Source organism: Pelodiscus sinensis, chromosome 26 (genome assembly GCF_052426305.1).
Source record: "Pelodiscus sinensis isolate ZL-2025 chromosome 26, ASM5242630v1, whole genome shotgun sequence".
Lineage (NCBI taxonomy): Eukaryota > Metazoa > Chordata > Testudines > Trionychidae > Pelodiscus > Pelodiscus sinensis.
Genome location: NC_143077.1, coordinates 3804540 through 3818682, shown reverse-complemented (window position 1 = coordinate 3818682; position 14143 = coordinate 3804540). Strand labels below are relative to the sequence as shown.

The 14143-nt window shown below is 63.1% G+C and overlaps 1 protein-coding gene across 25 annotated transcripts in view; it reads left to right on the top strand.

Moving 5' to 3' along the window:
* Positions 1-14143, top strand: part of MACF1 (microtubule actin crosslinking factor 1) — a 299184-nt gene that overhangs the window by 124541 nt on the left and 160500 nt on the right. For all 25 annotated transcript variants that reach the window (XM_075908729.2, XM_075908727.2, XM_075908730.2 and 22 more), the window contains 10 exons: positions 331-408; positions 2340-2501; positions 4678-4782; positions 5686-5781; positions 6192-6317; positions 8958-9110; positions 9751-9905; positions 12046-12172; positions 12861-13044; positions 13324-13493. In XM_075908729.2, the coding sequence (XP_075764844.2) occupies positions 331-408; positions 2340-2501; positions 4678-4782; positions 5686-5781; positions 6192-6317; positions 8958-9110; positions 9751-9905; positions 12046-12172; positions 12861-13044; positions 13324-13493 (1356 nt within the window). The remainder of the gene's footprint in view (positions 1-330; positions 409-2339; positions 2502-4677; positions 4783-5685; positions 5782-6191; positions 6318-8957; positions 9111-9750; positions 9906-12045; positions 12173-12860; positions 13045-13323; positions 13494-14143) is intronic.

Below are 14143 nucleotides of genomic sequence, written 5' to 3'. Positions count from 1 at the left end.
GGGGCCAGGCTGGGGGCAGGAAGAGGGGCAGGGGTAGGAGTTTGGGGGGAAGGGCGAAGGGGGCCAGGCTGGGGGCAGGAAGAGGGGCAGGGGTAGGAGTTTGGGCGGAAGGGCGAAGGGGGCCAGGCTGGGGGCAGGAAGAGGGGCAGGAGTGGTGGTTTGGGGGAAGAGGGGAGTAAGGGGGAGACTTTGGGCGGGGAGACGAGTGGAGGTTTCTGGTTCTTGCTGCTCCTGGAAAGCTCCGGGAAGTGGCGGCTGGAGGGGGGTGGGGTGGGGGTGGCTCTGGAGTGGCAGCCAGACACCCGGCAACGTGACCCTTTCCCTTCGTAGGGCAAAATGTCTCCGAATTTCCGCACCAGCTACACGGAGACGCTGGCCAAGCTGGAGACCCAGTACTGCAAGCTGATGGTGAGCGGGCATTTCCCAGCATGCTCTGCTGCCCACGAGTCCCGCCTCTGCACCCCGCACCCTATTCCCCTGGCACAGGATACAGGGTGCACCTCCCAAAACTGGCACCCTCGGGTCTGGGTGCTCCTGGACCAGAGAGTCTGGGGAGCCTATGGCAGGAGAGCCAGCAGCAGAGGGACCGGGGCCAGAACCCACGGCAGCCTGGGGACAGTGGGGGGCCAGGGCTGGATCCGAGGCGCAGCGAGGCAAGAGTCAGAGGCAGCAGAACCAGCAGCTCGGCAGGTGGGGGGAGCCGGAGGCAGGGCGTCCGACGGAGGCAGTACCGGAGCTGGGAGCACCGGGGGCTAGCGGGCTGGTGGGGAGCCGGAGGCAGGGCGTCTGACGGAGGCAGTACCGGAGCTGGGAGCACTGGGGGCTAGCGGGCTGGTGGGGATCCGGAGGCAGGGCGTCTGACGGAGGCAGTACCGGAGCTGGGAGCACCGGGGGCTGGTGGGGAGCCGGAGGCAGGGCGTCCGACGGCGGCAGTACCGGAGCTGGGAGCACCGAGGCTAGCGGGCTGGTGGGGAGCCGGAGGCAGGGCGTCCGACGGAGGCAGTACCGGAGCTGGGAGCACCGGGGGCTGGTGGGGAGCCGGAGGCAGGGCGTCCGACGGAGGCAGTACCGGAGCTGGGAGCACCGAGGCTAGCGGGCTGGTGGGGAGCCGGAGGCAGGGCGTCCGACGGAGGCAGTACCGGAGCTGGGAGCACCGGGGGCTGGTGGGGAGCCGGAGGCAGGGCGTCCGACGGAGGCAGTACCGGAGCTGGGAGCACCGGGGGCTGGTGGGGAGCCGGAGGCAGGGCGTCCGACGGAGGCAGTACCGGAGATGGGAGCACCGGGGGCTGGTGGGGAGCCGGAGGCAGGGCGTCCGACGGAGGCAGTACCGGAGCTGGGAGCACCGGGGGCTGGTGGGGAGCCGGAGGCAGGGCGTCCGACGGAGGCAGTACCGGAGCTGGGAGCACCGGGGGCTGGTGGGGAGCCGGAGGCAGGGCGTCTGACGGAGGCAGTACCGGAGCTGGGAGCACCGGGGGCTGGTGGGGAGCCGGAGGCAGGGCGTCCGACGGAGGCAGTACCGGAGCTGGGAGCACCGAGGCTAGCGGGCTGGTGGGGAGCCGGTGGCAGGGCGTCTGACGGCGGCAGTACCGGAGCTGGGAGCACCGGGGGCTGGTGGGGAGCTGGAGGCAGGGCGTCTGACGGAGGCAGTACCGGAGCTGGGAGCACCGAGGCTAGCGGGCTGGTGGGGAGCCGGAGGCAGGGCATCCGACGGAGGCAGTACCGGAGCTGGGAGCACCGAGGCTAGCGGGCTGGTGGGGAGCCGGAGGCAGGGCGTCTGAGGGAGGCAGTACCGGAGCTGGGAGCACTGAGGCTAGCGGGCTGGTTGGGAGCCGGAGGCAGGGCGTCCGACGGAGGCAGTACCGGAGCTGGGAGCACCGAGGCTAGCGTGCTGGTGGGGAGCCGGTGGCAGGGGTCCTGCGGGTGCCGGACCAGAAGGTCCAACCTGTAGAGGGTCCGTACTCCGCTGGACCGGCAGTCGAGAGAAGAGCAGACGCGGCGTGTTGCTCAGAGCTCAGAGGAACCCCGTTTTGGGCCCCTTGGGTCCTTTTGGCGAGGTTGGCACGTTTGCGCCGGCGGCCGTGGCTTTCTGAACTTCCTACCCTGCGCTCACTGGCCTTGCTTGGCTCGGATGGCGTGAGAAACGTTTCCCCGTTGGCAGCAACTCGTCACCGCTCCTGCTGTGCCCTACGGGGTGGGGCTGACACCCTTTCCGTCCCTCTTCCCGCGCCGCGCCTGCCGCCTCCCGAGAGAGAGAGAGAGAGAGAGAGAGAGAGAGAGAGCAGTCTGGGAAGCCTCCTTTCACGGCTCACGAGGGGGGCGGGTCCTTTTGCCGTCCACAGGAAACATCGAGCTCCCGATTGCGGCACCTCCAGAGCCTCTACAGCTTCGTGTCGCGGGCCACGGCGGAGATCATCTGGCTGAACGAGAAGGAGGAAGAGGAGCTGGCCTACGACTGGAGCGACAACAACCCCAACATGGCAGCCAAAAGGAATTACTTCTCCGTGAGTCGTGGGCAGGCGCGGGGCGCCCATCGGACCAGGGCTGCCTGGTCACAAGCCCCCCTGTGTAGGCCGGGATGGCTTCCAAAAGGCCGTGACGCCTCCAAGGGGCCGTCCAGCTCGCCGGTTTCGGGCTCCCCAGGATTCGGAGCGCCGGTCGCTCTCTGGATCCTGCTGGCGAAACGCGGTGGGAGCAGGGAGAAAAGCAGAATCCCCTAGGCGGGTCGCCCATTCCCTGAGCTTGCAGGGGGTGTAACGGGGGGCAGGCTGGAGCTGGGGCTGAGAATTCCCGGCCTTCCTGGCACCTCGGCGCTGAGTGCTGGTTCCCCGCACGCCGTTCTGTCTGGATCCTTTCCAAATCACGCACGTGCCAAGGCACAAATCCCCGGGGAAGCTGAGCAGGCGTTCCCCTCGCAGGCCGTGGCAGTGAGATGCTGCCGTTCACACCCAGCAGGCAGGGCTGGCCGTAGGGTTCATTGCAGGCGTTTTCAGACCACGGGTCACAAACCGGGACTGGGGGTGGGGCGCTGGGGCTCGTTGCTGCAGGGGATCAGGTGAGCAGCGGGGGGCTAAGGCAGCTCCTGCCCGTCCTGCACCCCGGACTGCGCTGCACCCCAGAAGCGGCCGGCAACAAGACCGGCGCCTAGGTAGCGGTGGGCGCACACGGCCCCTGCCCAGAGCACTAGCCCCGCACTCCCATGGGCTGGGAACCTGCTTCTGGGCACAGCCTGGGCTGCGGGGCCAGGAGAGGCAGGAAGCTGCCTGAGCCCCCCCCCTGCACTGCTACCTGGGCGCTGCTCGAGGGAAGCCCCTCCTGCCCCCACCCTGGCCCCCCAAAGCCGGAGCCTCCCCCCCCACACCCCAAAGCTCCATCCTCAGCCCCTCCCCGGAGCCCACGCTCCAGTCAAACTATGTTGGGTCGCGGCATCAACGATTTTCTTCAACGGGGGCGTGAGAAAAGAAGTGCCCCCCCGCCCCCCCCCCCGGCTTCTAGCGCCCTACGTGGGGCGGGGAAAACGGAGGAGTGGCTGGTCCACGGGGTGGGAGCCGCCCTCAGGACTCTGGGGGTTGGAGCAGGGAAGGAGGCCTCAGCATGGGACCCCCCACATTCAACATGGGGGCCTAGCTGCCTCCTGGGGTCCTGGCTGCTGCATGGGGCTCCGCCACCTGCCCCGAGCCTCGGCCCCCCACCCTGCTCCTGGCCCCAGCGCGTGGAATGGAGGAGCGACCGGGCGCAGCTCGGAGGCAGGGGCTGGGACTACCCCTCGCCGTCCCGTCCCGCAGCAGCGCCCTGGGCCCACACAGCTGCCCGCGGCCCCCCCAACTGCGGCCCCCCGGCGCCCTGGGCCCACACAGCTGCCCGCGGCCCCCCCAACTGCAGCCCCCTGGCGCCCTGGGCCCACGCAGCTACCCGCGGCCCCCCCCCAACTGCGGCCCCCCGGCGCCCTGGGCCCACGCAGCTACCCACGGCCCCCCCAACTGCGGCCCCCCGGCGCCCTGGGCCCACGCAGCTGCCTGCGGCCCCCCGGCGCCCTGGGCCCACGCAGCTGCCCACGGCCCCTCCAACTGCGGCCCCCTGGCGCCCTGGGCCCACGCAGCTACCCGCGGCCCCCCCCCCCCCAACTGCGGCTCCCCGGCGCCCTGGGCCCACGCAGCTGCCCGCAGCCCCCCCCAACTGCGGCCCCCTGGCGCCCTGGGCCCACGCAGCTGCCCACAGCCCCCCCAACTGCGGCCCCCCGGCGCCCTGGGCCCACGCAGCTGCCCGCGGCCCCCCCCAACTGCGGCCCCCTGGCGCCCTGGGCCCACGCAGCTGCCCACAGCCCCCCCAACTGCGGCCCCCCGGCGCCCTGGGCCCACGCAGCTGCCTGCGGCCCCCCCAACTGCGGCCCCCTGGCGCCCTGGGCCCACGCAGCTGCCCACAGCCCCCCCAACTGTGGCCCCCTGGCGCCCTGGGCCCACGCAGCTGCCCACGGCCCCCCCAACTGCGGCCCCCCAGCGCCCTGGGCCCACGCAGCTACCCGTGGCCCCCCCAACTGCGGCCCCCGGCGCCCTGGGCAGCCGTGTACTCTGCAGACACCTAAGGGCGGCCCTGCCAACATGCTGGGACCTGGGGGAGGGCTGGGCGCCGTTCCCGACCCCGCCTGGCTTTGACCGGAGCCTGTTGCCTGCGCCTGCTCAGGAGCTGACGATGGAACTGGAAGAGAAGCAGGACGCGTTCCGGTCTCTGCAGGATACAGCCGAGCTGCTGTCCTTGGAGAATCACCCGGCCAAGCAGACCGTAGAGGTAACCCATCGCAGGCAGGGCCCGCAGGCTGAGGCCTTTCCCACCCAGCCCTGGGGCGGGGGCCCTCGTTAGCCCCTTGAGGGGCTATCCCGGGAGACGCACCCAACCCCCGCCAAGCCGTCCCGCGCCGCCGGGCTGAGCAGGGGCGATGGTGCTAGGAGGGGGAGGCGTGGGGCCGTTTCTGCACCGTGCCCTTGGCAAGGGAAGGAGGATAAAGGGTTGTGTGCGCAGGGCCCGGGCCCAAGGTCCTGTGGCAAGATAAGAGCCGCTGGCCGTCAGCTCACGTGGGGTGACGCTTGCGGACGAGGCTGCTGGAGCAAAGGGCAGGGTCTGACTGACGGGCGAGCGGCGCCCACCAGTTCCGCGGCGCGGCGGGGCAGACAGCCCGTGGGAGGGGCCGCCTGGGCGTTAATGGTTTCCCGATGCCTCTCGTTACCGTCCGCCCGTCTGTGAGCTAGGGATGTGGGAGCGTCACCGGGTACCAGGCGCCTCGGTTAACCTTCACGGTTACACGCAGGCTCCCAGAACGCATGGGGAGCTGGATTAACAGCCGGCTCCTGGGGAGCAGCCTCCCTCTCTCCCACCCTAAGGTTCCCTGTATGATGAGCACTTGGGCAGCCACCCAGGAGAGATTCAGACGCTACCCAGCAGATTAGCAGAGCGCGTGTGTCTACAGGTGGTGCACATCTGTACATGTCTCTGCGCACAGAGCAAACTTTATTCTGCACGTGGATTGAAAAAAAATTGACCACAATCCCACCGCTGTTGCCTCTGTATCGGAGGCAGCAGCGCAAGGGGACAGGTGGGAGGCTGGCTCCCCGTGTGCACCGGCTCCCAGGGAGCTGACTGTGTCCCCGCCTGGAACTGTGGAACCACCCAGTTACTTGATTGTCTCTGTCCCAGGCATACAGTGCTGCCGTCCAGTCCCAGTGGCAGTGGATCAAACAGCTCTGCTTGTGTGTCGAGCAGCACGTGAAGGAGAACGCTGCTTACTTCCAGGTACGGCGGGAGGGGCAATCTGCCTTTCTGGCCCTGACCCGCGGTCCAGAGATCCAGGCCTGCACCGTGGCCCTGGCGTAGCATCAGCTGTTCGGACGCCACACGGTGCTTTTGCAGGGCAGGGGCGGCTTGGCCCAGAACACGGCTTTACATCAAGGACTTCGGAGGTGGCTTTCTGTTTGTTTGCTTCCCCTTCGCCTGGTTCCGTGGGCTCTTCCGCATTTTCTAGGGTGGCACCTGATTTCTCCTGCGAGCCCTGGCCGTGTGTCCAGCTCCAGCAGCACAAAGAAAAGTGCTGAAGGAACTTGCCTGCGGAGGTGGCTGAGGGCGGGGGGAGGGGAGGATCCTTTCGATGCTGCCTCTGGGGTGTGGTGCCGTACGGCTTCCTGTAATGCCGTGTGCCTTTGCAGTTCTTCAGCGACGCCCGGGAGTCGGAGACCTACCTGCGGAACCTGCAGGACTCCATCCGGTGGAAGTATTCCTGCGACCAGAACACCAGCCTGACCCGCCTGGAGGATCTGCTCCAGGATTCCATGGTGGGTGTTGTGTGGACGCCCATCCCCGTGGCCTCTCGGCGTGCTACACTGGGCAGCAGCGCCGCTCGGGGGCTTTTGCTTTACCAGGGAAAATGGGGGTGGGGCGTGTGTTCCTGCCACCAGCCCAGTGGAGTTGAACGTTCTTCCCGGGTTAAGCCAGTCTTTGCATTTCGAGCGTGTGGGGGGTTTTCATTGTGTCTTTTAAACTGTTGATTTGACACTGTCGACACAGTGTTGGATTTTAATTCCGTAAGGGAATCTCGGTGACGGCCACAACCGATTCTTGCAGGCGCGCTCTGTGCTTGACCCTTGCCTGAAGGGAGGCTGGCTAGAGACCTTTCCTACCACATCAAAATCAAGTCCAGAATTGAGTCTTCACCATGTCCCACGCTGTATTTGTGTGTAGAAACGTGGGGACGGCTGAGTTTTGCTGTCCGAGACGGTTACTCTGATCCGGTCAAATGCAGCTGAAGGCGGCGTCTATTTGGCTATTTCGATGGATGCTGTTTTAAGAGCAGGGCCGGCTGGAGGGAAAGCCCCCTCTTCATCCAGATCCGATCTCTCCCGAGCCTGTCATGCCGGTTCTCCGGGGCGGCGGATGATACAGAGCAGGGAGCGTAGGGGTAACCCCGTATGCCCGTGTTCAGTAGACAAGGCGGTGGCAGAGGGCTGAACGTTGACAGGCTAGGCTTCAGATTGCGTGCCCTGATGCAGCCGGAATAAGAAAGAGCAGCCCAGACAGCTGGAGAACTTTATAACTGCTCTGTGCAAATTGGCTTTTTAAGAAACCAGCTACTGAATTGGCACCTCTAAGGATGAGGGGGGCTTGCCCAGGCATTTCACTCTTAATCCAGTACGAAAGGTTAGTGGCCAGATGCTAATCAAAGCCTTTTAAATCTTAGCGTTTCTACACCTGCTCCGTACTTCAGACTGGACTAAATCAGGATCTGGGGAATCTTTTTTGCGGGGGGCTGGGGGGAGGCGCTGACCCACAGAAAAGCCAGTCGGGGGCTGCACGCAAGTGAGAAGTAAAAAAAACCCCAAACAAACCGACCCTCCCGGCCGTGGCCCCCGACTGAGCAGGGGAAAGACGCTCCCCACGTTCCCCTCCCACGCCAGAGATCTGGGGGCCCCAGGCAAGTAGATTTTGTGTGCTCCAGCCCTGCAGGGACAAACGGGCAGGAGAGGCTGGAGCACCAGTGCCGGCTCCCCAGTGCTGGGGGGAGCCCCAAACCTCGGGGCCTGGATCCAGGCAGGGCCTTTAAACCCCTGGCTTAAATACCAACCAACTCAGATGCAGGCAGTCTGGTTGCCGTGTGCAGTTGCCCCCGTATGGAGTTCTTTGGGTCCCAGAGGTGCTGCAGGGAGAACGTGGGTGCTGGTACTGGGCAGCCAGGCAGGCTAAATCTTCCGGACTCCTTGTCCTGTCTTCTCCAGGGTGCCTGTGGCTCGGTCCCTGCTCCCAGGCTCTGTGGAGCCCAGGTCTGTGCTCTCAAGCCCTCCCCCCACGGAGCCGCTGCAGGTTCTTAGCGCTGTGGCCACAAGCGCTCAGAGGCGGGCACGCTATGACTGTAGTGGCATCGTGGTTCGCTCCGTGTTTTGAAAAGTAGCCCAGGTCTCAGGAGTGGTACGGCCCAGCCATCTCCCTGGCACACGCGGTTATTCTTTGGTAATGAAGGAGTTAAAGTTGTGTTTCTTCCACTCATGCTCCCAGGGACAGGCACAGGTAGTTCATTTAAGCACTTCTTTTTTTTTTTTTAACCCTTCAATAACTGAGACTGGTTCCCCCTTCCTAGTGCCCTAATCGACTCTCGAATGGCTCGGAGCGAAACGCACGAATGCTGAAGTTCTCTGTTGGCAAATTTCCTCAGTCCAAGTGGGCCGAGCCGGAGTGAATTATTCAGGCTGTGATTTATGTATTGAGACCCACACTTCTCCCTCGCAGTGGCTGCAGATTGGTGCGGGGGTGCTCTGCACATGGAAAACCACTGCCGTCTGAGTGTACAGGGCCAGTAGGGACTGACGGAAACCAATTGTGCAATACCGTTTACTCCTGGGATCCAATCTCTATCCAAATACCCAAGAGCTTCGATGGCTTCCCCACCCTCCCGTGGAAGGAAGTCTCTTCGCTGAAGAGAGATTTCTGAGCCGTCTCTCTGGGTGGTTTTATCTCTTTGATTCTGTACACCCACGTCCTGCGCGTTTTTTAAACATGGTGATGTTCTTGGCTTTGTAAGAGCGAGGGCTGGAACAGCGTTCTGCAGCCTTCCCAAAGTGGCAGAAATGAAATCCCCCCCCCCCCCCCAGGGAAGGCACGTCCCGTGGTCACTGTTCTAGGCACATTCTGATTTACGTTGTTTAGACGATTGTTCTTTTCTCGTCTCTAGCAGCAAGAGACATTCCTGCTCTGCAAGCGGCTGGGCGGGTTGTCTGGAATGGCCCAAACATGGAAGGAAAGGGTCTAGCCCCGATTTGGGGTGTGTTCCCCACAGCTGGGGGGAGAGGCACTCGCTTGGCATCTCCAGTCAGCCCTTGCGAGCCCCGCCCTGGAAGACCTGTCGGGGGGCGGGGGAGGGATATTGCAACTTCCGGAGGGTTTCTGGTCCTCCGCTAGCAGCGCGCTGCTCTCGTTCCCGCCAGGACGAAAAGGAGCAGCTCATTCAGTCGAAGAGCGCCGTCGCCAGCTTGGTGGGCCGGTCCAAAACCATCGTTCAGCTAAAGCCAAGAAATCCGGAGCACGTGCTGCAGGGCACCATCTCGGTCAAGGCTGTGTGCGACTATCGGCAGATCGAGGTGAGCTGCCGGCACGGAGCCTGTGGGCTCTGGTGGGAGGGGAGGAGAAGAATCTGAGCTTGTGCAGAGGGCGGCGGGGGGGATGCAGGACCCAGAGGAACTTGGACCAATTCTCCGGTGGCTGATGGGGGGAAACCACGGCGACGTCGGGAGGGGGATGGAGGTTGGGTTCCTCAATGGCTGTTAGCCAGGGTGGGCAGGGATGGCGTCGCTAGATTCTGTTGGCCAGAAGCTGGGAAGGGGCGACCGGGGAGGGATCACTGGATGGTTCCCGGTTCTGTTCCCTCCCTCTGGGGCACCTGGCCTTGGCCGCTGTGGGCAGACAGGACCCTTGGCCTGACCCCGTCTGGTCGCTCTTCTGTTCTTATGGGCGGAGCAATCGCTGCTTCTTAACCAGCCGAGGCAAAGGCTCCGTTCCCAAGGGAGGGGGCTTAATACCTTGTAGCCGAAGACTTGCCGGGGGCTTCGTGGAATTTCTCCTCCTTTCCCCTCCCCGAGGCAATTCGCCATTGACGTCTGGTTTGCTCGGCTTCCGAGTGTGCTGGCTGGACGCCTCCGGCCCAGAAAGGGATCTGGCCGCAGCCGGAGGCGCTGCGAGCTCAGGGGCCGGGATGCAACCTTGTGTGTGTTGCCCACGCAGATCACCATCGGCAGGAACGACGAGTGTGTGCTGGAAGACAATTCCCAGCGGACCAAATGGAAGGTGATCAGCCCGACCGGCAATGAGGCCATGGTGCCATCCGTGTGCTTCCTCATCCCCCCGCCTAACAAGGAGGCGATCGACATTGCCAACAGGTGACTGCGCCCTGCGATTCGCTGCTTGCGGCTCCTGGGGGCTCGGCGACCGAGCGATGCCTCTCGCTGCGTGTTAGGGGCGATCGGTGCTGGGGAAATGTCGAACCTCTGCTCCTTGCTGGGAGTTGGGGCTTCGTGTTGCTGATATTAATGGCAACCGGGGGCTAGCTCGTTACTGCGACGGGGCGCGGTGGCGAATGACGGCGAAGGGTTGGGGATGGTGGGATGGAGTCTTCTGGTCCTGAGCTGAAATCCCGACTCGGTGAGCTGCACATAAGAGTCTCCGAGGGGTAGAGCTGTGTTAGTCTGTAACTTAAAAAAAAAAAAAAACTTAAACAACAATGGTCCTTGAGCACCTTAGGGACTAACCAGAATCTGTAACTAGTATCCTGTGTGTTCGTGGCCATGACCCGCTTCTTCAGATGACAGATATGGAGCGAGAGGCACAGAGGTTGAATGATAAAGCAGAAAAAGAGGGGAGAGGAGGAGGAGGAAGAAAGGAAAAAATATTTAGCCTGGAGACTTTCATTGACAGTTTTTTCTTTTCTTTCTCCTCCCACTTTTCTCTCTCTTTCTGCTTTGTCATTCACCGTCTGTGCCTCTTGCTCCATATTTGTCATCTGAAGAAGTGAGTGGTGCCCACGAACGCTCAGGATACGAGTTATATATTTTGGCTAGTCTATAAAGTGCTACAGGACCGTTGCTCTTTCAGTGTTTCTAGAAGTACTTAGTCAGGTGGCTGTTGGGTTTGTGGCTTCAGTTCCCAGTGAGCCAACATCACAGAAGCTGTTAGTGATCAACCCCCGTGCGACCGTATGTAGTAGGGCTGCACTCGCTCCAAACTTGGAGAGCGTAGTGCCTCCAGGGCGTCTGCTCTCTTTGAGCTCTGCCCTGCACTGACTGCTGCTCTGTTTTGCAGCTCCCTTTGTAGGCCTTCCTGGCCCCTGATTGGCTAGTTCCTCCACTGCCACTCTTGCCTGCATGGAGGACCTCTCTATGGTTTCTCTGGGGCGGGGTATGGCCGGACCATCCCAGTATAAGCAGGGAAACCAAGAGTGCAAGACTGTCCAGCTCGTTGCACTAGTGCAAGATCCTGGTGTCAGACGGGCCTGCACTGCCGTCAGTCATGACTTGTGCTGCTTCTCTGAGCTTCCAATGCTCAGAGTCACGGTGCAGCTTTTCCTCACGAGAGGCGGGCACCAGTGCAAAACGCTCATGTGGACAAGGTCTGAGTGGGTCTGGAAACTGACCTGCCAGCTGGGGCGAGGCCCATGGGCCAGGTGGATCCTCTGTCCTGGGGCTAATGAGGAGGGGATTTGAATGCATCTAGCCCAGGGCTGGGCCAGACGTGGCCCGGTGGCCGGATGGAGCCCGCCTCACACTTGGATCCAGCCTGCCGACTGCATCTGGCCGCTTGCTAGTTTCTAATTCCTGGGCAGTGGCTCAGGCAGCAAGATCCAATTTAAATGGCTCCTGGTTATGGCGTTACCCTGGCGGGCCAGAGCCGTGAGCCTTTCACATTGCTGCAGCCAGCCCAGGCGGCTGCCAGGCAACGCGGGAGCGGCAGGGTCGGGAGCCCTTTGTTCTGTGTTTAATTCAAAGTCTCCGGTCCCAGACAGCTCTGGGGGGAGGCTAGTCCCAGCTCCGCCCCTTCCTCCTCATGCCCCGCCCCTTCTGTGACCACATAGCAAAAATTCATTAAGTGGCCCCCTGCGAAAATTGTTGCCCACCCCGGTCTAAGCCCGTAACGTCACCGAGAGCGAAATGAAAGAGAATGGGGGGAGTCGCCTGGTCTGGCCGCACCAAGGGCCTGCCTGGCGGCAGAGAGGGCTCTGGTGGCGGTCCCTGCGGCTAACGCCCCACGAGCAGCTGGTGTGACCCTTCTGGTCGGCTGGAGGTGCCGGCAGGAGGTGGCAGGACTCCCCAGTGGGGAGCGAACCCGTGTGAATGGGGAAGATGTAAGAATCCCAGTGGAGGCTGCTCAGGGCTTTCCGCACGTCTCCTCGCTGGCTCTCCTCAGTGAGACGTGAGCGGGCGGCTGTGTGAACTCACTGCTGGCGAAAGGCTGAGGTGGGCCAAGCCCTGCTCGGCTCTGGGCGGGAGCCGCGGGTGGTGACGGAGCCGCGCTCTCCTGTCGCAGGGTCGAACAGCTGTACCAGAAGGTGATGGCCCTTTGGCACCAGCTCCATGTGAACACCAAGAGCCTGATCTCCTGGAACTACCTGCGGAAGGACATTGCCCTGGTGCAAGGCTGGACCGTAGAAAAGGTACGGCCCAGGACCCCCCAGCAAATCCACGTGTCCGTATCCCGGCAGCGTAGGCTGGTGTCCTCCAGCAACGCGGCAAACGGACTCGCTTTGGCTGTAAGTGTGGGCCCAGCCGCTGGGCTGGACTTGGCAACGATGCCCAAGGTGCCTCGCCTGGGTAGGGAACACGAGGCGCATGGTAAGAGACGACTGAAGAGGTAGGGAAACTGAGGCACCAGCCTGAGGTGCATGGTGCGAGGCAGTCGGCGCCTTGGGGGTTGCCGGGCAACGAGAGGAAGGTGCAGCCTTCTAGTGAGAAGCATCAGCTCTTTGGTCCAGTGCTGTAATTGGCGAGGGGGGGGGCGGGGTGAGTGCGCCGTGTTAGTGACGAGGAGGAATGAGGAAAGGGAGGGCAGATCAGGGCAGGGTGAACTCCCCAGCATGCCTTTCCTTGAGAGCTCTGCTCAGGCAATATAGCTTGTTGGCAAGTGTGGGGGGAGAGAGAACCCAGGCCTGGCAATGCCGCGAACGGCCCAAAGAACTGCCCTGTCCGAGAAGGGGCGATGCGGCTGCGTCTGGCTCCGGGAGTGGCCTTGGCAGCAGCATCCCCTTGCCGGGCGTCAGGCCAGGAGAGACCCTTCCTGCTGTGGGCGAGAGCCGGGTGGGCCGCGGTCCCTTGTCGTTCGAGCCTCTGGTATTCCGCCCCCAGCTCCGCTCTCTGGCCCAAGGGGAGTGCCAGCAAGCCCTGCGGAGCCTCCAGGCGCACTACGAGGACTTCCTGCAGGACAGCCGGGACTCGGAGCTCTTCTCGGGGGCGGAGCGGCTGCGCCTGGAGGAGGACGTGAAGAGCAGCAAGGAGCACTTCCAGCAGCTGCTGGAGTCCAGGGAGAGCGGTGAGCTGGGGGCAGGGATTTACAGGCGCGCTGCTAGCTCCTTAGTGCGAACTTTGCAAGGGGCTGCTCGGGCGAACCTGTTGGGGAGCAGCCGCGCTGGCGCATGGCGCTGGGGAGGCCTGGCTCACAGCGGCCTTGCTTTGCGGCCAGTGGTTAAACGTTAGGGCCTCGCTGCTCTTGCCTGGCCTGGGACAGGCCTCGGGCAAAGCTGTTTTCCCTCCGCGGTCCTAACAGCAAGTGATCCTCCGTGGCTTTGTTTGCATGTTTGTGGCTTGACAGAGGACAAAGACGAGACGGCTGCCAGGACCTTTCTGTCGGAGCTGAAGAACATCCGTCTGCGCCTGGAGGAGTGCGAGCAGAGACTCGTGGGGCGCATCCCGTCCCCGAGCAGCGCCAGGGCCGACGGGGACGCTATCCAGGAAAACACCGTCCGTACTGCGGAGCAGGAGGTGGGTCCTTCCAGGGGGGCGGGACTTTTTGGGGGAGCCACTGTTGGTTCTCAGGGGTACTCCCTCTCCTACTTGTCTGCTTCACCCGCAATCCGGCATCGCGCCGTGCGATGGGGCGTTTTACTCTGAGGCCGGAAAGACAATGATGGCGTCTCTGTCCTCTTGCCTGCCCTCCCCCTTTTTTATTTGCATTTTCCGCTTCCCCCTGCCATGATTTTTCCTCGCTTCAGAAACCCCCGAGGAAGACGTGTGTTGTCCTACAGCCTCGACCCACCCCTCAGTCCACCGAGCAGCCTGATGAAACATCTGAATGCACACGAAGAAATCGGCCACAACCACTGCCCAAGTCTTCCCTTTTAAAACCTGGATAAATAGTGGCAGGAAATGGCTGCAGAAGCCTTGGATGCAGGTGGCCTTCGCGACCCCTGCGACTAAGAGCATCCCAGTGTGTTGAGGGAAATGAGAGAAGAAAGTGGAGGAATCCGGAGAACTTCCAAGTCCCCATTTAGACTGGAAAGGGTTCTGCTGGTTAGAATTTCCAGCTGGAAATGTTGGACACCGGGCGCTCCTGGCCTCCTGCCCTTTTGCCTGGCTTTTGCTTCCCTCTCCTGGGTGCCTGCGCTGTGTTCTGACATGAATTCTCTGTCTCC